Here is a 27405-nt window from a genome sequence, read left to right on the forward strand (position 1 = left end):
TCAATTTAGAGGTAATTGTCCGGCTATACCTAAGAGCAGGAACCTGTAAATGGCTGATAGGTTATAGAACACTAATTTTTAACTTGGGCTGGCACCAGAAATTTAAATTAAGGCTAGGCTTTGATTAAAATTTATTCTGTATGTATTTTTGACAGTTTGCTAGAACCACTGAAAGAAAAAAGTTGTGTTTAGTTTATTCATACTTTTGTATAGGTCAATTGTGAAGGAAGTTCTACAACTTATATTTAATCACTCTCGACACCTCATTCCTGATGGAATCCATCGCCACGAGTGTATGAGAGAAGAGGCCTGTTTCCCTTTTAATGCTGAGCGCCAAGCAAGGGAGCTACTGGTATCAGTTTTTCACGTCTTTGGTATGACGCGGCCGGGGATCGAACCCACGACCATCATAGAGGCGGTCTAAAAGTTTTATTTGATGAAATAAAACTCGGTTTTCATATGATTGATAATACCAACAGTGTCATTGTGATGATTTTGCATTAAGCAGTTGTCACAGGAAAAAATCTCTTTGAAAATTCATGATCTTTATTTTCGTCTCCATCCATTTCAGTTTTAGGTAAATTCTTCAAAATGACGTAATGACATAATTTGAAAATGCTCCAGCTATGTGTAACAGATCTGAGATTATTGTCCATTTTATGTGGAGTATATAGAAATTTATAGTATTTAGGCGTGTTGGACCATATGATATGTATAGCACCTTTCACAACCTGCAACACCTGTTCTTTCTACTATGCAGACATATTGAATTGGTCATCCTCTTTTGTACATTTTTTTTCAAATTCCGGACTACATCATTGATTGTAATGAAATTTAATTTTAAATAAAAGGAGCAAAGAGCATAAAACAATAACTATAAATCTGTTTGATAAAACGTTTGAATTATCTTCCTTATTGTACTTAAAATTTCTGCGGACAACTGAAGGAAATCAAATGTAATGAAAATGTTTTTTCTTGCTACATGTACTAAATGTACTAATAACGCGTCCTATTTAACCATTTAAACAGTGCACTTATATTGGTTGAACCATATACCTCTGGTAAAATTAATTTTAAGATAAAGTTTAGTGAACGACTTGCATATTGTTATGAGAGATCCTCATGGCAAATATATTTTAGTTTTATAAAAAATATCTGAGAAAAAAAGAAACAACAATGCAACAATAACAAAATTCAGAAGATGTTTATTAAACTAGCTGTGTTTACAAAGTCATCACAACAATGTTAAGTTTATCATACACACACACACACACATCATTTTAGGTTTTACATCTGCTTCATATTAATCTGCCCGAAACAGTTCGGCGATATATGACCATTTTGTGTCGATTCGCCGTAAAACCCAACTCACTCACTCACTGCCCGACACAGAAGTTTTACCTTTGCCCAATTAAAAATGATCTTTTACTTTTAAATGTTGTATTTATAGCAGGGAAAATAGAGCAAGATACAATAAGCAGATAAAATAAACAGTAAACCAAGTCAAAGTATTCCAAAAGAATCACCTATCGGAACTTTCAGAGCCTAAAGGTTAAAAGTACTGGTAGATCTCCCAGAAGCAAAGAACACCCCAAATACAGACAGAGAAAACGTCGATGACCCGCAAAACAAATTTAATCAATTACTTTGCTAGAGCTGAGCTAGTTGACGTAAACAAAGCAACTGGCTGCTTTTGTAGTGTAAATGTTAGGCAATGAATAATAAAACCCATGCAGCTAGACTCTTGGCATAACTATAAAGAACGTACTTATCTCGTTGCAGTTGTATGAAATCAATGGTTTGCACTGCAATAATTATTTGTGCCACATCATAAAAAATACATATTTTTGTAAAAGTCACCGATAAGCCATTCAATGTTATGATAATATATTTATTTTCCTCGGACTTTTTCTATCCAGATGTTACTAGTGTATGTCTATGTATCTGTTTTCTCCAATGTGAAATACTGATGGTTGACTGACTCTGCATTGTCAGTCGTGTCAAGCTTTTCATCAGAAAAATCGCCAACGACATCATTGCTTCCAGGTCCTTCTTCGGGTTCCAAAATGAAGTAGGTATTTGAATTACCTACAGCCGTTTCGTAGCCTTGATTACCAGTACATTCTTGTTTTAGTTCTCTGTACTCTTGTTTTAAACTTGTATCCGTAACATTCATACTTGTACTCTCATTATTATGATTTTCAACGTCTTTTGCAAATTCATAGCCTGGGCTTTCAGGTTCCTTCGCAAATTCATACGGCTGGATATCAGGGAGTTTTGTTCTGTTGTCTTTGATATGATATTGATGTTTCTCATGTCGTGCAAACGTTTGTTGGGTTTGCGAGGAACCATTCAGATGTGAGTAATTATCAGCTTTGTTTTCTTGGTCGGTACCCCCAGCCTTAGCATGATCGTATTCAGGTTCGGTTCCATCATCGGCTTTAACTGCGCTTTCTATCACGGTCTTGGACGATGATGTTGCGTTTAACCGGTTATATGTGGCGCCACCATCCTCAATACTGTGTTTTGACTGGTTTGTCACCTCAGCTTTTTCAGTGTGATTGTAAAACGTGTCAGTCACTGATTGTTCAGCAGTTTTGATTATATTGGTATGAGAGTAATTCATGTCCATAAACTGTGTTGTTTGCTGTTTCAGATGACCATACGTTGTGCTGCTTTTAATTTGATCCTCAGGCAGACTATCAATAGTCTGGTATACACTTCCTGATGTTTCATCTTGATGTAGGAAATCTAAAGGAATTTCAGCGTACCCGCTGTCACGTGATTTACGTACATTTATCAAAGAACAGTGTCTCTCTATGGCGTTTTCATATGTTTTATTTGTAATTGACGAGCTTGGTCCTTTCTCTCTTTTCAACGTTTGAACAGATTTCATACGTCTTTGGCTAAAATGGATAAGTTGCTAACGAGACAATACAATAGATAGAGATAAATGTTATGATAAACACAAAAAATTCATGTACTACCTAAGCTATAATTATTTTTGAAAACAAAATTGAAAAATTAACATGTATTGCTCTCAATGTAATCATGCATTTAGCTAATCAACTTTTGTTTTGTTTTGATTTAATGAGGCTTTACATAGTGAACACATTTTGTTCGGAATGTTCAATGTTGCCATTGACCACGTTACTCGACTCATTACTTTGTGCATATACCTAATATCTATATTTATTTATACAACAGAATAAAGGAAAACTAATAAGGAAAAGAAATGCGTCTAGGAGTTTTCAACCTCAAAAGTACTTGAAATGTTGTAATCAAAGTTTCCTTCATAAAATAAGACTAGAGGATAAGAAATCACCCTGTGTAATGTTGACTTACCGGCAAAATAGGAATATGATAACTACAATTACAGCAATTATGCAGACCACAATAGGAACCGTAATGTATACAGCGGTAATATCTGAAAATAGATACAGGGGCGGATCAGTTATTTACATAAAAATGACTGCGCCTAAAACTAGGTGTTCATTTACGCTTAACACGTATCTTTAAACCACGCGGACTGTGCGAAATGAATTGTGCAAATATGATAAACCTTAAAAATGAATGGTATCAACGGGATTGTAGAAAACGAAAACCTGACAAGATAGATGAACAAACACGTCTGAAGTTTATACAATCTGATAAAATCTGAGAAAGCAATCCGAGTACCAGAAATAGTAAGGACTTTTCAACTTTAATGTTTTGTGATCAGTAAAAACTGAAAGTTTCATTTGAGATTTCTTCGTAAGAAATAAGGATATGTGAGCCTAGTAATAGCGGCCAGTCGTAAAAGATCTTAAATGGTTAACAGTCTGTAAGATAGTGGTGTAAAGTACTTTCTGGATGTAATGCCATTGCATATATATGTTTGCAAGCATTAAGAATAGATTCCTCAGTCAAGGTTCTCCTGCTAGTGACATTTACCATTACGTATAAATACAAATACAGACAAGTTCATAGATAAAATAAAAAAACTTTGGCCAGGTAACTCTTATTATTAAAAAAACCATGACATTGTCCCGGACGATGATGCATCATAGATATTATACCAGATTATATAGCGCCCTTTTCATGATAAAAAATTCAAAGGCCTTTTACATATCACAAAGACAGTCAGTTATCCTCTACTAGCATAGACACAGAGCGATCTGAACAGAGGGACAGAGTGAGATCCCCCCAGAACAAGACTTTTAGAAACAGGCCTGTTCGGCTAACTTAGCCTAGCTCTTTACGAATAGACAGTCTGGTTCTTTAACGTGCAGTGTATAGCACTGATCAATACACGCAAGCCGTCTTTCCTGGGAAAAAAACAGTCCTAGCCTTTTAGTTAGGTGGAGACACTCAAGAGCATCTCAAACATTTCCAGTGCCTGGACCAGAATTCGATCTCCGGACCCCTGGATTGACAGTTAAGCGTGTTACCACTAGACCATACGCTGGGCACAAATACTCTAAGCTAAAATGTATAAAAACTATCTTTTTGTTATCTATAAGATATATGCAAGTATTCTATATCTATTTCATTTATTCAATCGTGAACGTTTATTTTGCAACACGAGACCGTACAATATATTACCGTATTGGACGACGCACGTGCTTATCCTGTATTTTTTCCGTATTTGGACGGTTCAACCATACGATAAAGCCCGGAACGCGTGAAAATATTCCGAATGTAAATCGGGAGAAGTAGGCGCTCTATGTACATAGCTGTGAAAATTCAGAAAAGGCAGAAAAACAGTATTCAGTGGATCATTTTTGATATAGAGTAAAATAAAATAGATATAGAATTAAAAAGTCATTTAACATTGTACTATACAATACGAGATATATTTGGACTCGTACCCGTATTGAACTGAACAATGATAAATAACCTAATAATATGCAACTCTGACGTACATTTAGGTACTTTGTCCACTACGTGGATCTCGTTGATGTTTATTTAGTCGCTGTACATTTTTCTATACGTTTTAATGTTTAATTTGAAATTAACTAATAAAATATGACAAATATGATTGAGATGTGAAAAGCGTTAATAAGCCAGAGATTGCTGTATTCTTTATGTTTGTTAAGGTCTGATTTTAAATAAGCTTATTAGATATTCTTATAAAAAATTGAAAGCAATTGTTATTTTGTATATTAGGGAACATACATACCTGATTCTTTTATTTCTTTTGGTACAGCCGGACCTGGTTGTGTTGATGCTGTAAATACAATTTGTCAAAATAAGATTACAAACTTTTAAGAACGTCCATTATTCTTAGTATACTTTTCCTAAGTCAGCATCTTTTAAACGCGCAGAGCAATATACAAATTCTATGACACTTTAAATTAAGTATTACTTTACACTTTGAGCTTAATTAGGAAAAACTATTAAAGAAAATTTCTAAAACAGTTGTTTGCCAACTTTTTAAATTAATAAGACAGCTAAAAGATGTTGCTCCTTATGCATGACCAACTTAAGTTTAAAGTAGGCATGCAAATGTGTGTCATCGTTATATGATACATTGCTTGACACGTATTAGATAAGCAGTGCAGTTGGCTAGGATGACGTAACATCAACCAAAGCGTATTTTCTACATATATATTATTTAGAAATTATATATATATATATATTATTTAGAAAACTCGTTTACTTTGAAATGTAATCATGTTTTCAGCTGTCTGTACATTGGGCCTTACCGATACACAGCTGTTACAATACGTAACCTATAAAAGATTTAGTTCGTTATTTAAAGGGAACAGACTTTCTCATTTTAAGTGACTATCACTGTAAATATTATATCATATCTTATGATGTTTTGACGATTTTGATACAAACCGTATGCTTTTAGATTTGGATTCGACGCATTTCTGTTACATTGTCATAATATGACACATATGACAGTGTAACAGTACGTCAGTATGCCTACATGTAGTTTACTATTTCCCTAGAGAAAAGGTACGGGGAGCACCTGTCTTTCCCGTAAGGTGGGAAAGAATGTAAGGATCTTATACTGCTGTTTGCCTTTGTGAGACAGTTTTATTCCCCCAAACCCGAGGGACAACGTTTGATGGAAAATCGAGCGTTAGCAAGCCTTTTTATCCACGTTGCCTCCAAAGTTAGGAAAACACCTGCTTTACTCAGGCAGATAAGTTAGATCATTTTTCGCCTACCGTTCATACTACTGCAACATATAAACTATGAAATCATAGCTAGAAACTATGACACCAATATGCGCAAGTTTAACTTGTCTTCGTGTCTTTGTTACCAGTGCATTTATAGCAGATATACCTGGCGGGGATATATAATATTTACACTGTCCTGTGACTTAGGAACAGGGCGGGTCTAAGCTTCAGAGCTACGTTTTTTCTACTTACCGCTAAAAGGCGTATTTATATATAAGTATTTTGCCTTATTTGTAAGATTATCAAAATTCTGATGTCATAATTTTCAGATGGATTTTGCGAGAGAAATTATTTGAGGCCTAAAATAGGAAGAGCATTAGCATCTAAGCAACAACTTACGAAATATTCATACCTGATACCGAGTTTGAAGTTACCGTCTCAGTTACCGATATTGTTTGTATCCCTGTTTGTTGTATTGTACTGTAATCACTTATAACTGTATGTGATGGAAGTACAGATGTCTTCATGGAAAGTGTCGCTGAATATGACAAACAGAACATGTTTAGTCAGGTCTTACAAGTTGTCTTTGCTATAGATATATGTACACATTTAAGGTAAAATCTGCTCGTAGTATTTGCAAGAAAGTGGACTGGTACGTAAAATTTTACAAGGAAAAATGTCATAACTGTTCTAGCATATAATTGCTGTTATTTTCACATTAAGGGTGTTTTAACAAGAAGGTAGCTAGGTGCACACTATATTGAGGTTCCAGTGCTCACACCCTCCTTTAACACATGTATTATGGTATGGGTCTCAGTGTGCTGACAGTTTATACGACCGTTTGTTAAGAAGAAAATATTTAACATTTCGCGAAAAAAGAAATATGATTAGTATATTCTGAAAACGAATTAAGTTACAAATAATAAATAACTTCATGCCTATGAGTAATATGATCGGCACAAAAATGTTTGGGACGGCCTGTGCAAAAATAATGAAAAATAATACTAGTAACAACAGAAGGCCAAGTTTGAACACATATCGCAGGACGACGAGCTCCATATCTTACCATGCTGGACACGATTGATTCTGCCTTTGCGACCAGTGTAGATCGTGATCAGCCTGCACATTCGTGCAGTCTGATCATGATCTGCACTGTTCGACATTCAGTCAGTATCATTTTGGTCAGCACCCCTTTTAACAGCTAATGGTACTGTCCAAATTGAAAGATGGGTAAGTTCATCATAGAAATTCAGCAGGGTAAGAGTAAAAACATGTTAGATTAGCTTAAAGCTAGGGAAACTGCATATATTATAACACGAAATCTTGAGCTGCATTTTCCGTTACACAAAAATTAAAGCGCAGGTAGAAATGGCCTCTGTAAAGTTCCGAGCGACTATAAAATTCAACATTCTATATTCCCCCAAAGCTAGCAAACATACATTTATCAGTAGCAACAACTAACTAACTGCGTATTGAGTAAAAGCATGATAATTGTAGAAACATGAGGGCCATGAATCGCTCACATGAGCCACGCTGCTTGCATGAACATTATTGGTAGATGTTTATACGAGGAAAATATCTATAAAAATTATATTGAAATAGCACAAGAATATTTTAAAATTTTTACTAAATAATTATTCACTATGTATAGGGAAAAGTGACTGTACATCACAGTGGATATTTTTTGACGAAACAGAATAATTTGTACAATCTTGGTAAAAGGACACCTAAGAAACATTTGTGTAAAAATGTTTTAGAACTAGGCCTGCTGTTTCACGTAAGAACCTTTATTAAGTTTCCAATATATTCATATAGAGAAAAGTGACCACGCCCTCTGTAGCCATGTCTTTTTTTGACGAATCAGAGCAATTTGTAAATCTTCGTAGAGGATCACACAAGGACCATTTATGTACTGACATAATTTTAACATCGGACCAGAAGATTAATATTCAGGAAGATTTTAAGTTTCTATAACATACATACAAGGAAAAGTGACCACGCCCACTGACAGTCATATTTTTGGCGAATCAAAATAATTTGAACAATCTTCGTAGAAGGTTTCACATGGGTCATTTGTGTGAAATTATTTTAAAATCGGGCCAGCTGTTTCACAAAAGAATATTCTTAAAGTTACCACTATATACATATAGGGAAAGTGACCACACCCTCTGGCGGCTATGTTTTTAAGTTGAAATAAGTTGAAAATTTTGGTAGAGGGTCATACAAGGACCATTTTTTTAGAATTGGGCCAGCAGTTTCACAGAAGACGATTTTTACAGTCTCTACTATATATTACATACATGGAACAGTGACCACGCGGCCCCCTGGCGGCCATGTTTTATGACGAATCAAAATAATTTTGTATAATCTTGGTAGAAGCTTTCACGAGGACCATTTGTGTGAATGGGAGTAGATGTCGTTTGAAGATTTTTCTATTTCTGGCTCTGGCTGTTTGCAACCATGCGAAAGCGTTTGAACAACTTTGGTAGATAACCACCCAAGGAACATCCAGACCAAGCTTCATCAAAATCCATTCGGTGGTTTTTGAGATGTCATTGACATGTCGTTTAAGGAAATTGTGATGACGGACGGACAGGCAACAGACGCAGCGTGATCACAGTAGCTCACCATTAGCAATTCGGGCTCTGATGAGCTAAAAATCGTGACTCAGAATTTTCACATAAAATTCACCGTTATGTCAGACCGATTTCTATACAGAGAAAACTCCTTTAAAGTACAGATCAATTTAACTGGGAGTATTCACCTGATAAAAAGTCAGTTTCGAACAGACTATTTTCTGACGGCATCAAAATTGAGAAGGTTGTACTATACATCGATTCAGTCGTGTCAAATTGTGTTCGAAGAGATGTCGACGCAGGCGTCGCTGAAAAGAACCATTATATAAAGATGTAATAATGATGCACGCATTATATTCCGTTCTTGCAAAATATGGAAGAATATGTAAATTAAAAAACATTGTTACGGAACTGGGAATCAAACAGTAGGTCTGAATATGATAGAAAATGTGTTTTAAGTACACATGATTTTAAACTGTTTGACATTGTTTTAATTCCCTCTCAATACATGTAACAGCATATATCTTAACAATCTGTACAAACAAAGGATTCACAGCGTTAAAAGGATGGTAATAAAAGCTTTAGACAAAATGGATAATTATGTTTGCCTGTTTGTTTGTCTGTTTTTTAACAGTATTCCCGTTATGTAAAGGCAGGCAGTTAGCCTAACCAGTGTTTCTGGGTTCTGTACCATTACAAACCTGTTCTCTGCAAGTAACTGCCAACTTTATTACATGAATCAGAGGTGGAGGACGAATGATTTAGACACAATGTCTTTTATCAAATCGTCACAGAGAACATATGGCCCGCCCGGAGATCGAACTCGCGTCCCCGCGATCCGTAGCTCTGCGCTCTCCCTATAGAGCAAAGCGGGTGGGTAATTAAACAAAATGATTTAGAAACTGGGCCAGTCCATGACAAAATCTGTATTAGAGACAAAAAACAAAACAAAAACACAACTAAAACTGAGAGAACAAAAATATCATGAAGAACACTTTTCTTTACCTTTGAAAAGCTGAAGACATTATCTTTGCTATTTCATCAGTCCCAATGCATTTAATTAAGTCGCTAAAAACACTTATAAATGTGAAGCCATAAATGTCGTGAAACCAATATGACATCGTTGTACATATCATTTGTATTCTACGTCATTAATGCAACAAATTATGAATGTCGCAAACTTAAAATCATACCTTCGAATAGTAGTAGTTAGAAACATAAAAACTTCGGAAACATTTTACTGTAAAATAATTTAGCCATGTATGTTTGCTTTCATCAATGGCCTTTTTTTTCTATAAACCTCTGTATCCTCATGGTGCATTTGGGTTTTGGAATTTCGATAGTGTTAATTGAAATGTTGCATTTATTTTCAGGGGCTTCTGTTTATTCTTGCTCTTTCTGTCATCTACAGCTAGAATATTAAGCGAGTTATTTTGTTCGCAGATTAGTTTATTATTTGAAAGACTTTTAGGGAATAACTTTTAATAACTTTTGATCAAAACTGACTCGGTAGTTCATGCTAATGGTAGCATTGACTAATAGGTTTAGGCTATTTGTGTTCTGTTTTACGGAATATATTGTTTGTCAGAACTTGTGTTTATAAGACTAAGTTTATACAAATACCAGATGAATCATTACATACCTATGACAAACTCAAACCATTCCAAACACAAATCTCACTGCTTCCTTAAAGTTATAATACTGGCCAGCGAAGATTACGTAGCGAATTTTTTTGGAAGGTCATTTTTCTACAGCAACGCATAAAACATCCGTTCACGAAGACATTCACCGGATAAATTTACCTGTAAATTGACAGATTCCACCGATGGAGGCGGATATAAAAAATGTTACTTTCGGTTTCAGTGACACAACCGCCATCATTCGGGTACGTCCGTGACTACGCTAAAGAAAGTGGGCTAATCGTACGGTCCCGTATGAATAGTGAAATAAACCGCAGGTGGTTATTCGTACGGCAGTTTTGTATTACATTGTACTGAAGTCATTCAACTGATATGTTTTCAACCGATTTCTTTACTTTTCTTTAATTTTCAGTCGCACATAAACAGGAAATGATTTCGAATATAGAAAAAGGCTAATTTTATGTCTGCATGCAATATTGTTATCATCGTATGACACATATGCAGCAAGTGTGAAAAATAAAAATGTCATCTATAGAAGTTCACATCATCGTTTGAGTATCATGTAATATGCTTACTTTTTCTTTCATATTTTGGTTGATAAGACTAGAACTAATTATTGACAATAATAAGTCTTCTCTCTCTCTCTCTCTCTCTCTCTCACTGAAAGACGCTGCTAAATATCTGAGCGTAAAACTAAGTAAATAAATGTACACAATGTATCTCATTTGGTCAGAATATGTTGATAACATCACATCAAAAGCAAAGAATTCACTGAGATTCATCAGAAGGGGAATAAACAAAAAAGAAAAAAAAAAAGAAAAAAAAAACAGCTTACAACACAATGTCCGCCCATACCTTAAACACTGCTCCTCTATAAAAATGAGACTAACATTTACATGTCTTCACTTGGTATCATCAGTGTTCCACAAGATTGGAGGACGGCTATCGTTGTCCCTGTATACATAAAGGGCCCACGAAGCAAAGCCAGCAATCACAAACCTATTCTCTTACTTGCAATTGCTTAATTCCAACTGATGGGGCATGTTTTAGTATCAAATATTATTAATCATCTAGACAATAAAATTTGCTTAATTCCTTCCAACACAGCTTCCGCTCAAAACACAATTGTGAATCTCAATTTTTATTAAATTTTAGTCAAGAATTTTTGATTACCTTGAAGCTAGTAAATAGACAGACCTACTAGTAATGGACTTTATCAAATCGTTTGTCAAAGTCGATCACAATCGTCTGGTCTATTATTATTATTATTATTAAACCAGATTTATATAGCGCCCTTTTCATGATCAATTTCACGTTCAAAGGCGCTTTACATAGTTCAAATGCAGCCACACAGGGCGCATAATTCATCCTCTGTTAGTACAGACAAAGAGCGATCTGACCAGAGGGACAGAGTGAGACAAAGCCCCCCTGACAGAGAGATCAGAAATCAAATACCTTTAAATACAATACGAACACAAAAGGTCTTCAATCAGATATGCCACATTTGGTATCAAGGGTACCGCAAGGGTATGTCCTTAGGCCTTGCCTTTTCTTAACATGTCCGTCACCTGCCAGGCTCACTTAAAAACACCGTAAGACTCGTTGTTGATGATACAGTAGTTTATCTCACTATAAATATCATGTATGATTGTGAGACTCTCTAGCAGTACCTCCATAAATTAGAGCTGTGGAAAAAGACCCGGTCAAAGGAGTTGAATTCCGCTAATGCGAAGTGATTAGGGTATATTAAAAGAAATAAAAAACATTGCTTTTCGCTATAAGCTACATATCCATGAATTTAAAACTATAAAAATGCTTAATATTTAGGCGAACCAGCAGTGTTAGATCACAAAAAAAGACAAACAAGACCCTAAAATACATGAAAAGAAGAAATGATCAAACAAATGATAAATGTACAAGTTTAAGAAACTCTGTATAAAACATTTTCAACCATAATTGGAATATTGCTCAACTGTTTGGCATTCAACAATCTCTAACACATGGAATTGAAAGATTAAGAAAGGCTGCCGCCAGATATGTTCAAATCAAGTATGTCTGTAGATGAAGCATCACAGAAATGTTAACTGTACTGGCAAATGTTAAAACAAAGAGAAATTTCACATCCTTGCATCCCTGATTCTTTTATATAAAATCCGTCATTCGTCCATTGTTTTTTTAGATCAGTACCGGCTAGACTCTCAGGACCTTCACTTTTATATTCCCTTCTCTCGTACCCATTATCAAGAGAACTCATTTTCCCCCCAAGAACCATTAGACTCTGAAACAACCTACCACATCATGTTAATTCTAGTGATACTCTTAAAGAGTTCAGGAGTGTTGTATATTGACTGAATTATATGTGAATATATTTAGAATGTTATAATGCGCATGCTCAGTATCTTCCCGCCACACATACCTGGAATAGCCAGTAGTCAGTAAAATTTAGAACTATCAACACGTGTTTGTGTTCGCTTTCTAGCACACAGTCTGTGGCTATATTAGATCTATAACATAATAAACACCAAATACAACAAAGAGTGGCCTAGATTGTTCAAACCTGAAATATCTGTTTTATCATCTTTTAACCTATAACTTGCAATATAATAGTGCTGATCTTAATATTGCACACTAATTTGTGTTTTCAATGAAGGCTGGATCTAGGTGCTAGGAGTCGTGGGCAGTGATGCATTTTCCATTACTGCTCATGAACAGACTCAATCAACCGAGTCTGCAATTTTCACTGTTTGTATTGTTCTCGGTGCTTCCGAGGGATCTACTTTTTAGATTATATTAATCATCGGTGTCGACCAGACAGTCGCCTCCCAGTCACAGTCAGTCATTGACAATGGGGACTATCTAGTTCTGGCTAACATAACTTAACTGACACTGTTTTTATTTTCTGATGGTCGCATTCATTTAGTAATGGCGAAACCCCATTTTTTAACTAACCAGTATCAACCCGCAACATCTCGCACAGTCTCTCGTGAGAAACTCATGATATCATGCAACAGTTCAGAGCACGTGGTTATTCTTGAAAATCAGTATCAAAATTTTACCTATTTATGAATTTATATAATCACATAAAATCTATAAAACAACATACAATTTCTCAGAAAATGTCAATAAATAACGATTCTCTACAGCCTATTGGTTTTTCAAAATGAACAGTACCCTGACCAGGCGACAACTGAATGAAGGACAAAATATTGCAGACAGGGGTACCAATTTGAAACTTGTGTTCAAATTATGTTGAATGGATTATTTATGCCAGATCAAAAGGAAAATTGATTAGAAATATTGTATAGTAAAAGGGGAGTCCATTGCATTTGATAAAATTATAGCACGACAGACTTCTGGAACGAAGGTGTCAGGTGTCAGTACGGGATTCATTTTAGCTCAGAGATCCGTAACAGCATATTATATAAACATCTTTGAGCTGAACTTTTAGCTAGGGACTACTGTGCAGATGTAGACAAATTGATTGTGAAACGTACGGGACCGTAATACGAGCCACGCTAAATGATTGTTCGTACGGGACCGTACAAAGAGCCACGCTAATCTATTTTAAGAAACAAAACAACAACATGTCTAGCACATTCGTATCGCATTTTCTGGTAAACTGCCTTTCTTTTTTATTTAACAACAGGCTAAATTTTATAACATTAATGCATTTTTTGTAGAAATGGCATCGAAAAGCAAAATATTTGTAAATTTCTGCATTTATCCGCCATTTTACACAAAATCCTATCACGGCCGACCAGCCATTGTTGGTTTCGACGTATTTAAATTTTTGTCACGTGACACTGTCTTCGTTGGTTTACGGAATTCGGCGAAGCCTGGCGAGTGAATTAGTGTAAAGCTGGTCATTAAATATTTCATGGTTTTATATCCATTCGTATCTCAATAATATTTGGCCATCTAAGTCTAACTAACGGGCGAATTTGTTCATTAGACTGTCTTCTACAAATCTACAAAGTTATTTGCTTTATTTTAACGGTGATTTTTACCAGTATTATAACTTTAAATAAAACATGCTGTTAAAATAAATACATACCAAAAATGCCGTGACTTAGAATAATTAAAGGTTTGTAAATGACGTTATAAGGGTTAGTAAAACTTGTTTACAAATCTTGGCAATAGGTGATTTCCTGTTTAAGTTAACACACAGTTGTCATAACTGACCAACGTTCACCCAATTAAACGTGTACTGTATAATACTATAATATATTTGCATACTAGACTGGTGTTTCCGGTGATTTCACCGGTACTGGAAAACTCCATCTTTCACCCCAGGGTGTAAGTTGACTCTCATGCTTTAATGACGTATAAAGAACTACATCTATGTAGAATATTTATGCAGTAATTTGTATCTTATTACATAAAACGAGGTAAAAATCATATACCTTGATAGTACCTCCCTGTTTCTTATAGTATAATTCTAAATTTTATGAAAAACAGGGCATAACGTGACACTGCAAATGATAATCAAAACCGGAACTAAACATCGTTACTTCTGTTTGAAACATCATGGCGTCTTTACGGACGTCTATGTTTTACTTTTCTTTTATGTACGCTACTGTAAGAAGTAAGCGCTATAAAAAGGTAATTCTTTGGATTTTATGTTTACTTTTATGTGGTGAATGTAGCATGCTAGAAAAAGATTCTATTACTGGCTGTATGTACTGATTCTCGGGTATCTCTTTATGCGACAGAGACTCGTTACCGCTTGAACAGTTACTTCCGAGCCGGATATTCCAATCTGCACCTACAACCAGTGAAAAAATCTTACAGTATGCTTCTAAATCTCGATAGTCATAATAAATCGTGGATTTACCTGTAGATACACATGTAGGTGCATTTGTAGGTGTCCAGGACCATTTATCTTTATTATTCGTACAAGTAAATTGGCTGGTTTCCAGACTGATGTTGTTTTCACATGAAACAGATGCCGATTTTTTTGTATAACATGCTTTGCCGTTTACAACTTTAAGACCCTGACACTGGCTTCCTGAAAACAGATTCAAAGAGTACACATGATTATGTATGTAAAAGTAAAAAAAATCTACACTAAAGATCCAATTAAATAGGCATCTGTTTTCTATCAGCGTCGACATTTTTTTTTCCAGAATGTGTGGTTAATATATCTTATTTTGGTGATCCAGTTTAAATACATTACAAAGCCAGCTAAATGATGTGTAACTAAAGTATTACGTCTCCTTATAGTCGAAACAAAATTGTTTTCAATCTGTTAGTATCAAGCATTTGACTGTTTAAATTTTCTTACTTTTAGTCTTCTATACGGAAGCGCATTAGTGTCAGGTGTATGTTATTTATTAAGTCGAAATTTCGAGCTACTAACTCGAAATTTCGAGTTACTTAGTCGAAATTTCGAGTTACTAACTACAATAGTTTACGTCGATATATAGGTCCTGGCCAAGATAAGGTACCTGGTGTATCCACTGGGTAGCCCTACAGGGGTTTGCTCATAGAAAATATCACTATTTAAACAATGTTTATTTACTGATTGATTTTGTTGGGGTTAACGTTGCACCGACACAATTATAGGTCATATGGCGACTTTGCAGCTTATATGTTGGAAGAAGACCTCAGATGCCTAAACCATGTTTAAGTTTGGAAGGTTTTCGACCTAGTTTGAGCCTATATGTCAATGAAATATAGACATACCCTAAATGAAAGTGTAGTGAGTCTGACCAAGATTGGGTACCTGGACAAATCTAGATTTTGAGGAGAGGTCATAGAAGGTGACCGGGAAGTATTCAAACTTAGAATATTTCACTATTTTGACCATATCTGGAAGGATTTCGACCTAGTTCGAGCCCCTACCACATGAACATACTATACATGTAAACAGGGCTATATATCCTGGATACAGTTTGAAATCTAGAGTAGCTCTCGAGGCTATGGTAGGTCATACATTGATGTATTGCAGTATATGTTCAAGTCTCTACATGTTCGGTACAATATGTGGATGTTTAGATAAATGATTCCACTTCGAAGAGTCAAATGTCGTCCATTACATTTTTGGCCTTTCACAGACGGACATACGTTCAAATTTTGTGGATAAAAGGGCAAGATAGTAACTCGAAATTTCGAGTTATGTAAGTCGAAAATTTGAGTTTCTAACTGGAAATTTCGACTTATTAACTGGAAATTTCGACTTATTAACTCGAAATTTTGGGTTATTAACTCGAAATTTCGAGTTACGTAAGTTTTCGAGTTACTAACTCGAAAATTCGAGTTAATAAAAAAAAACGCACCTGGCACTAATGCTCTTTCGTACTTCTACGATTTTTATAAAGAAGATTTAATGAGAGTTAAAAGAATAAAATTACGATATAACCATGTAACCGTTGTATTTGCAAAGTCTGTCGATGCGATGCTTATTAAACACTTAACGGCCTCTTTCTTTTAAGAAAAGCGATATTGTTGCAAATTCCATTTGTTGCTTAGTACAAACACCGGTTTTATTTCATATTTGGAACTGTTACAGTGGTACAATAAAATTTCAAGAGAATTTTATACATTTTATTTTTAGTTTAGTGCCAAAACGTATAAGCAATAAAGGCTAAGTGTTGATGTCTTTTCTAAGTAAACATGTCATTATAGCTATTACTTAGGCATACTTAAAGCCTTTAATATAGTTATGCTTAGATTACAGATCATCATTTTACAATAATCTTACTCAGTCTAAAAATAACAAGATGAACTGATATTCAAATATTTCTCTTTTTCTCTGATATTTTAAAACTAGACTGTATTATTGCTCTCATTTGAAAGAATATATTTCTAAAAAGACTCTAAATAGGTTTAAGTTTTCTTGGCAAAATTGAATGATTCAAAAGGATTACATAGAAACATACTTATCACAGAAATGTAGTGCAGACTTTCAAAAGAATCATACTTGTAAAATAAGATTTGAATGATAGAATACTAGCCCCAAAAATAAGGAAGGACATGCTTGAATTAATTTATTTTATCTTAAAGGTGAACTGTGTATAACACATTGAATTTATACTAAAATGTAGTACATACTTAATCAAAAACTCCCTTATATTACAGCGGAACCTGAAACCTCAATATGTTTTACACTGACGTTCAAAATTTATACGATGTTTCTCATGACAGATCTGGTACAGCCGTTCTGCGCATGCCCGTAATGATTATCCATTGGATCGCACGGCAAAATTACGCATTTTTTTTTGCATGTCCGCACGCATTTAGTGTATATTATGCATAATATACTGACTAAAGGTTAGGGTTAGTATCACCATGTTTACTCAATATATACATTTAAGGTATTTTTAGTTCAAATTGCTTGAATCCGGTATATACCGGAGTTTGTAATATATCACAGGCGCACCAGATCTGATTTTAGTCGCAGCCAAATTTATATCGGGTGCCTGACGTCATTTGTGACGTCAGTTCCATGCGTGTCGTTGCGTTTAGATGTTCTTTAACGACGATATTTTCAGTTTTTCTCCGGCTAAATAACAAATTTATATATTTCATATAATGATAGTAAGTGTAAATAGATAGATTATTAGATTTTCATCGAAAAATATGCACTCGTTCCTTCGGGGAAAAGTCGCACACTATTTCCGCAACAAAACTCGTGCATATTTCCCGATACAAAACTAATAACCTATAAGTCTTAACACCACCTTTCCACAAAAGACAACAACAACAAATACTTATAGCAAGGGCGAAATGCTGCATTTATTCACCGTGAAAAGAGATGCATACAGAGTATACGTACAACCAACATTGGTAGAGAGACAATTAGCTGATAAGTGACTTATTTAATGACTTACCCAACCATGAAACCTAACAAGCTAAGTCATATACCAAAATGTTCGGCATAATCTGAAGTTTATCGAAATGCCAGGCTATTAGATGGCAACTTGTGGCGTTTTGCGAAATCCAAGATGGCCGCCAAGATGGCCGCCGAAATCTGAAAAGACACATATCTATCAATATAGACAGTATAACACTACTTTTTATTTACTTTTATTTGTTCTTTTGATATGATTAATAGAAATACACATCGCACATTAAATTAAGGACATATTAACATCGGAGTTAGAAATAATATATGGTTTTCGACAATTTAAAGCCGAAAATATGGGAAAATTTGGGGGTAGGGTGTAGTACTTATATTGATATTTTCTTTATTTTCAGTCAAACATCATTTTTTTAAAAAATCAAATGCTAGTTAAAACACAGGCAACTGCAAATAATAACAATTGTATTGAAAGACATGCCTTTATATGGTTATATGGTGATTTATATGTGGGTGGTGTAATCTAAAATGCATCACATCTAAGGTAAAATTTTGCAAAATGCAAATAAATGGGTTGCTCCTCAATGCTACATGTATTTCGCAAATCACTAGGCATTATGCATAAACGCAACAATTAACTTAATACTATAATGCATCATTTAGCGTAAGAAAGTAAAGAATGAAACAAATGCATTTAAAATGGCTCCCTGTTTTTGCATGCGAAAGCGTGACTCGTGGCGACAAACTGTTACCTATTGTAATAATGGATTGCATAAACACAATATCCGTTACGTAGAGGTAGGGCTTTAAGTTTAGATTATAGCAAATGTAAGTTAATATGGTACCACACAAACACAATAGATCTTCCATGTACCTTTCCTCTATATCTTTAATGATTAAGTAAAAAGAGGACTTTACCAGCCAGTGACAGGGCATGGGCAACAAATTAAAGCGGATAACAACATAAAGAAAAAAAAATGAGGCGAGGCCAAGATTTTTTCTATGTGTTAACCATTTTCGTAACCTTTACCTCATTATCAGCTTGTAAAATCCGAATTAAGATGCTTTAGCTGTTGTCTGACTGTCTTATGACCCTTCACACTGGCAAGCTTATGTGCAAGGTTGTCCATTTGAGGAACAAACACAATCATCCTTGCACTGATTATCACACCTGCACACCATGTCACTGAGGAGCTCTTGGGGAGTCATTGGTTGTGACATTAATTGGGGAGTATACAATCCAGATTCAGACTTAGTGTACCCAAAATCTAATGGATCTGGCAAATCAACGTAGGGTATCAATGCATGTCTCCAAATGTGTAGTTGGTACACGCATCTCAACAAATGTAACAAGAAGCTGTTACTTGTGGGAGGCAGTTTTCTAGGCTTTACCTTGCCGGCTTTAACAAGAAACCGTCTAAGTAAGTTCAACGACAGACATTTGTCATGACCATGAAGAAGTCCGACGAAATAGGTTGCTGCCGATATTTGTGTTTGGTTAATTTCGGTTGTTTCTCCAAGACTGGCAAGCCCCGAAAGATTAGCAGCATGTTGACAGAGAATATTATACGCCTTTTCTTTCCAATGCCATAGAAGGCGCAACATGTGTCGCACCCTGTCATGCAATAGACAGTAGGCAGGATAATATGTTGTGTGGTGGCAGTTTTGAATGTATAGTATGTACTTTGATATACTCTGCATTATCAGAGTACATGCCCTTAGTGACTGTTCTAAAGTACAACTTTGACAATCCAAGGAAACTATAATTGTGAACCGGTAGTACCAGAACATCCGTGTCGGGGCTGAATAAGACAGCATTCTTTGCACCTTCAGAGGCCGCATGTGCAAGATGCAGCAACATCAGCCTCTTAAGAGATTTGTCGTACGCTACAATAGCATTAAAATTTTGTTATTCTTAGTACTTTCATAGAGACTACCCGAGACAAAAACCTCTACACCATCAAAAAGAAAGACATGAAAATTAGCAGCAACATACATTGTAAATATCTTTGTAAGTTCAGATTTGGACTTGCTACTAGTCAGGACACGTTTCCGATCTCCAATGACCATGTTGGGCTGGACTGAGACACGGGCAATCGATAATACATTCTTACCACGTTTTTAAACACTGGTCGCAAAGGCAGAATTTGTATTTGACGACCTATGAATAATGACCACCATTACAAAACCTGTCGGCAAAGACCACATTTTTTATCTCTTGTCAGGCTATTATAACCTGTTGATAAAGTTCAAACATTTCCGACACCATTGGTGATATTTAAATAGAGGTTTAACTGTAACTGATATTAGACATGAGATTTATTATTAGATATACCTGAAAATGTCTTTTTCTGGAGGGATGCTGCATGTAATGCTGTGGATGTCAATATAATCTGGAAAGTAGATCCCTCGGAAGCACCAAAAACAATGCAAACAGTGAAAAATTGCAGACTCGGTTTGATTGAGTCTGTTCATGAGCAGTAATGGAAAATGCAACACTGCCCACGCCCACTAGCACCGGCTTAAGCAGTGTTCAATTTTCAAATCTAAATGAGTTGAAATCAATGATTCCGAAGGACCAGAAAATATAATAACACTGAGATGAAGTCGGGGCGACTTTTTTTACGGCCGCCACACAGCACTTAACACCCGCTGTTGTGAAGTAAATATAATCTGGAAAGTAGATCCGTCGGAAGCACCGAAAAAAATGCAAACAGTGAAAATTGCAGACTCGGTTTGATTGAGTCTGTTCATGAGCAGTAATGGAAAATGAAATACTGCCCACGACCCCTAGCACCGGCTTAAGCAGTATTCAATTTTCAAATCTAAATGAGTTAAAATCAATGATCCCGAAGGACCAGAAAACATAACAACACTGAAACCTTTACGGCCGCCACACAACACTTAACACCCGCTGTTGCGAAGTAAATATAATCTGGAAAGTAGATCCCTGAGAACTGTCTTTATTCGTGGTGAGACGATGTGTATCCGTGACTGTGTAAATCCTCAATCAGTTTCTTACTGCCGAATGAGTGGTGGAGATATATGGATAATCCGAGGTGTTTGAGAGTTATCACATGTTTAACTAAGTATATGATATCTGAACACACATATACTATTCTTTGGTCTTGGTCATTGTGACTCTCTTCTAGTTTTGAATCAGAGGCTACCCAATTTACAAATTGGAACAGATAAAGGATCTAAGAATTTGACTTGTTCGTTAATGTTGATCTCATCTTTAGAAAAGTACATATTGTCAAGGCCATGTGATTGCTGAATTCGTCTTCTCAATATAACAGCTGCTTCATACAAAACTGTGTTTTCATTTGTATTTTGTTCTAAGAATACACTGGATAGGCATTCTTCAATATCATTCTGTTCGGCTGCCGACTGAAAAGACTTCTCTAACTTGACATACTTTGCTAACGCTTCATCAACATCAATCTCTCGTGAACAAACAAGGTCAGTGGCACCTTCCCGTGGAATAAACATAAGTTCCGGCCAAACTTTTGCAAAGGCAACTTTTAATCTATTAGTGCGCATCATCGAAGCTACAATATTTCCATTCCGTGTTTTTCAAAAACATTCTATCATTCTCGATTTTAAATAAGTCAATTCAAGTACACTCCGTTTTGTTTCAATCTCAATATGTAACTCATTTTTCAACTGCGTACATACTTTTTCTAAAATGCTCTGGTCAAGAACTTTATCCGTATTTGTACTAGGCGATTCCAGCAGATACTTAGCAAACAATTTTTGTTTTACTGCCCCTATTTTATACCTAGCCTCCACAGACACCAAATCTCCTTTACAACCTAACGATCTTGAATGTAAGTTGATGTCTTTTTTTGATGAAGATATATTTAACAGTTGGGAATACATTTTAGAATTTTCATCAATTCATCATTCAACCATTGACCATTTAGAACAATGTTTGGTGCTACACTTGTACACACATATGAAACAATTTTCTTTCCAATTAAACTGATCTGACAGTCTGTGACCTGGTATACTTCGGTCGTGTCGCAAGATCACTATCTGGTGTAGATATACCATTTTCTACATTTGGTTTGAAATTAAATAGTTTTAAATATATAAATTTTGTTTGACAGTTTTTATGATATGAGAATTTTACAGCACCATTTCTAATGTTGTTTTCATTTGCGACAATATTTTGTGATATTTCATCATTTTGTTCCTTGCAAATACATAGCAATGTATCAAACTTAATTGGGCTTAGTGTTTGTTTTCCAGTTGATGTAAACTGCTTTTGACAAAAGCAGCAATAGTCGTTTGAAAATGTGAGTTTTCGCTTCTTTTCCATGGTAGTTGGTCTCTCTATACAAACTGCCAATTAAATGGGATAAATCTGAAGAGCATCATTTTATGCTAACACCGTTTCAATTTACTTATATGCAGAATTAATTATGCACATAAATATGTGCCAGCATCAAACTTTGTATTATCTAGAATAACCCAGAACATAGGAGCTACTTGTCTAACTTAAACATCTCACCACATGCATTTTAGAAACAACATTATATATCTAATAAGTGCATGTAAACAGCATTCAATGATGACACCGCAAATTTGAATATAAATCTATTCTAAATAATATTCCCAAAAAATATTGATCCTTATAACATTGATAAATATATAATGTGTAATATCACCAGAACTTACATTTGGACTAGTATTTTGGTTTTTAGCAAACATTTAAAACTTTTTTACATTTTCAAATTTTCCCTCCATAAAACTTCAGGTGTTTAGTAAACATGGTTCGGTAAAATAAGTCCTACCAGTAAAAAGTACCCCTTGAAATTAATCCTACTGTACTTTTCAATAGATATGATAGGTTTAATAAATTTTAAAACATAACGACAGAATGTAACGTACCGGTAGATGATTTACGGTAGATGATTTAATTGGTTTCACATTTCATACTGCTTTTATTCTTCTGTTTGAATAGTTAAAGTATCATCAATCTGAAATGTCCAGTGTTTTGAAATGTTCGGTTTGTTTGACGGCGCACCTAGCTTTAAAGAGATCTAGCTAAAGCCGAACAATGTTTATCAAGGATATTTCTGTTGTTTTTTTTCAAAATTAAATTTAAAACGTCATTAACTAAATGACAAACGTGTAAATTTATAAGTACTATTATGGCTGCTCCATCGGTAAAAAATAACCATACCTGAGATTCATTTTAGATTACCCCACCCACTTATAATTGTTCACATTTCTTAACATTTCGTAATTGTTATCATTTGCAGTTGCTTTTATCTTAGCTTACATCTAAATAAACAATAAGTGACATCTGATTGAAAAAATAACACAACCTCATTGAAAATACCACACCCTACCCCCAAATTTCACCCAAACTTTTGACTTAAAAGTCCAAATTCAAATATAAATAATCAATTTGGTGCTGAAAAGTGATTAAATGACACATATCATGTGTAATCCTATTAATTATATCAAAAGAACAAATAATAGTGAATAAATAGTTGTGTTATACTGTCTATATAGACAGATAAGTGTCTTTTGAGATTTCGGCGGCCATCTTGGATTTCTCAAAACGCCACAAGTTGCCATCTAATAGCCCGGCATTTTGATAAACTTCAGACTATGCCGAACATTTTGATATATGACTTAGCTTGTTAGGTTTTATGGTCGGGTCCAAACAAAAAATGACCTGATTGCCACCCTACCACATGTATATACGAATACAATCTAATATAGGGCCTACACAAACCAAGAGTTTGCATTATAAATAACTATAGAACCTCTAATCATGATAAGCATAACTTGATTTCTTAATTTCCATTAAAGGTTGTATGTAGTCAATGCCAATCTATATCCGTCCTGGAAGCACCAAAGCCGCACAGTAAAAACACCATCCATTTTTGGGTGAAAACTGTACCCGTGGCATGATATTTATCTTTTTTATTATTATCATTTTTGCTAAGCTGCCTCTCTGGATAAAAGGTGACGGGATATTCACACCTTAGGCCCTCTGTATGACCTCGTTAAACTTAAAATACAAGTACATAAAGACGAATGTAAACAGATTTTCGTACAATGACTTTAAAATATTCAAATATGATTTATATCGTGAGTCAAGTGCATATACAATACCATGTTTAATCAATCTAAATTGTTTAAAACCCTATGTAAAAAAATTGAATTTGTATATTCGTATGAAATTTGGTCTTCACGGTAGGAACGTTTCGTGTAGAATGACCACTTATCACTATACCTATACCTTTATCGGTTATTTTCCGCTCCACGGAACACACAAAACTCGTTTATATATGTAAACTTTTGTGTCCCGGCTGTGTTAAGACAAACGTTCTTAGACGTTGTACCGCTGAGAACTATTAAGTATCAACAGATAATCAAAACAGAAAATTTCACATCATTCAACGTTTTGAAATAACATAGGAAAGCTTACCCTGAGGTAGTGTCGTTGCACAATCATTCCCAGTCACACCTGAAAACAAACAATAATATTATGCTCCGTTCTTTTCAAATCTCACCAATGAAAAATAGATGTCTTTTCTGTTACTTATCTTCTCAGTCTAATGCAAAATGCTAACTTAGCTTTGTAAAAAAAGCTAGTATGCGGTCAGTTGACGATTTAATTTCGTGAAAAAAAGGTACTTAAACATGTTTTAAACATTTAGAAATTTCGTTCATATGTAATTTTATGATATGAGGGCTTGCCTGATTTTACCAGAAATATTTATCGACGCATGTCGGACTGTTGCTCCATTTCACATGTATATATAATCAGCATGAAAACAGTATACCAGATCCTATATCTGACATGAAATTATTATTTTTTACACAGATTAATTTATTGTGAATCATGAAACAAATTTTACCAATTTAGACATCAATCTCCACATCTCATTCGTGCGAGATTACGAGTTGAGAGAAGAGTCTGTTCTATACGCATATTGCTGAGCAAGTGATATCATTTTTTATATCCTTGGTAAACGGCTAGCGATCAAAGTCCCGACCTTCCGCACGAGATAGACAAAGAGACAAAGACAGTGAGGTCATTGTAAGGCAGAGTAGCTAGTCCAGCGAACATATTTTATTCTTAAAAACAAAAAAGATCTTCAGATGACTATAAAATGTATTGCAGCTAGTCAGACGCAGAGAACTTATTCTTGAGACAGTGTCCTTTTATTACAATGAAGTACAACTGCTGGTCCGATGCAAATAATTTATCTCTTGGCGGGAACCTTCTGATAAAGTGCAGTTACAAGCTCTTAATAATGAATACTAGAAAATATTTCATAAAATCCTCACCAGTTGCAGCTTCCAGATTTAAGAAGTACGGAAAAGTAAAAGACATATCTGTTTCTCCGGATGCCCAGGATATAGATGTAGAAACTGTAGTTTCGTGTTCACACTCTGAACACTTGAATTTAAATAATTAATACATGTTGATTAACCAATGATCAAAAGTCTTTTTCGATAATATCCTTAGATGTGAAATGTCGTTTACATAATTTACACCCTTTATCAAATATCTCATTAAGATATTTCATATCTACAATTCTTCTTCACCTGTTATTACATGTTTTGAAAAAATTCGACGTTTTCTTTAACACACATTCTTAGCAAATCTCGCCATATGTCTCTCAATACTTCCATGTCGATTCATTTCATCAATTCATTCCGAATTTACCGTTAATACATGCAGCTTCGCATATTCTTTAGATAATTTTGTTAAAAAATGACGATTAAACGTGTCATTTCTTAATGGGGTAGGGGTAAAATATCGTCAAATATTGAAAAATTAAAGTCGGTGACCCCTAAGTATTTATGTGTCTACTAGACGTACACACACTGCGAAACAACATACCAAAATTTTATATCTTTTTATCAAGTCAGTTTTTTATAAACTGGATTTTAAGGTAAAATTTGTAACAAAACTTGATGTGAGTTTTTCCGTTCTGACGTCACAATATCGTCTCTGACGTCCTAAGCGTAAATCTTAATTCGCTGAATTTTATACCACTGAGTAGCATTTTCTGAATGCAAAGTGACAATTATTTGTATTTTTCATTGATATGACATTCAGAGCGCAGAAAAGGAAATATGCCGAAAGCACCCGGAACTGGGCGTTGCACGAAAAGTGATGTCAGGGGCCATGTTAGTGACACAATAGCAAAAAACACGAACAATATGGTGACAAAGTAAAACCGGAGCTCAGTCGCATATATTTTGAATTTTGTACAGTATAAATTTCAGGACGAAATTCGGCAAAAAATGTTGGGGCGCATTCCACCTTAAGTATCAAAACCTCATAAAATACTTAACATATTATACACTTCGCAACTTTTTGAGGTGTCGTAGGACATGATCAAACAGACAGTATAACAACAACAACAACAATAAATAATAACAACACAGGTTTAATAAGTACAGCGTGTTTGAAAATTTTTAAGAAATAATTTATAACAAAACCGTGTTTTATCACTATTCATACATGTCAGTTATACGTCGTTCGTAATAATTTCACAATGGCGCGCTGGGCGAGTGAAATTATTTCGTACGACGTATAACCGCACGAGTGTATAAATAGTGTTTAAACATTAAGGGTGTTTCTCTTGTTGCTCTGTCTTCTGCAAAGGCATTGAATACATACGTTTTTGGTTCTAAAGGTTTTCTTTTTATATATTTATACACGAGCATTTTTGTGTTTTACATGCCATGCCTTTTTGTTTCCATTACGTGTGTTAGAGATTCACCTGGAGGGGATAACTTTTATTTACACTGTCCCGTGTCTTTGGAACACGGTGGGGGTAAGAGTGAGGTTGGGTGCGCACCATAAACCGGTTTAAGCTCCCCAGTGGTGTTTTTGCCACTGACCGTCCCAAGGCGGTGCCCCAATGTGTTCCTTTGTTTGTTCGTGTTGTCCTAATGTGTTGGCTTTGTGTGTGTGTGTTTGTGGTGTGCTAATGTGTTGGCTTTGTGTGTGTGCGCGTGTATGTGTTTGTGGTGTGCGCGTCTGCGTGCTGTGGGTTTCGTTTTGGGGAGACTGCGGTTTTGGTACGTGGCATTCCCTGAAGCTCCCCAGTGGTGTTTGTGTTTCCATTACGTGTGTTAGAGATTCACCTTGAGGGGATAGCTTTTATTTACACTGTCCCGTGTCTTTGGAACATGGTGGGGGTAAGAGTGAGGTTGGGTGCGCACCATAAACCGGTTTAAGCTCCCCAGTGGTGTTTTTGCCACTGACCATTCCAAGGCGGTGTTCCTTT

The 27405-nt window shown here is 35.2% G+C and overlaps 1 protein-coding gene across 1 annotated transcript in view; it reads right to left on the bottom strand.

The window, feature by feature from the left end:
• Positions 1-1185: 1185 nt before the first annotated feature.
• LOC123551722 (uncharacterized) overlaps positions 1186-27405 on the bottom strand; it is a 29656-nt gene continuing 3436 nt past the window's right edge. The window contains exons 2-8 of the mRNA XM_045340847.2: positions 24582-24620; positions 15164-15337; positions 8878-8997; positions 6526-6651; positions 5162-5209; positions 3346-3427; positions 1186-2906 (exon numbers count right to left, since the gene is read on the bottom strand). Of these exons, the coding sequence (XP_045196782.2) occupies positions 1937-2906; positions 3346-3427; positions 5162-5209; positions 6526-6651; positions 8878-8997; positions 15164-15337; positions 24582-24620 (1559 nt within the window). The 3' untranslated portion in view covers positions 1186-1936. The remainder of the gene's footprint in view (positions 2907-3345; positions 3428-5161; positions 5210-6525; positions 6652-8877; positions 8998-15163; positions 15338-24581; positions 24621-27405) is intronic.

Source organism: Mercenaria mercenaria, chromosome 4, assembly GCF_021730395.1.
Source record: "Mercenaria mercenaria strain notata chromosome 4, MADL_Memer_1, whole genome shotgun sequence".
Classification (NCBI taxonomy): Eukaryota; Metazoa; Mollusca; class Bivalvia; order Venerida; family Veneridae; genus Mercenaria; species Mercenaria mercenaria.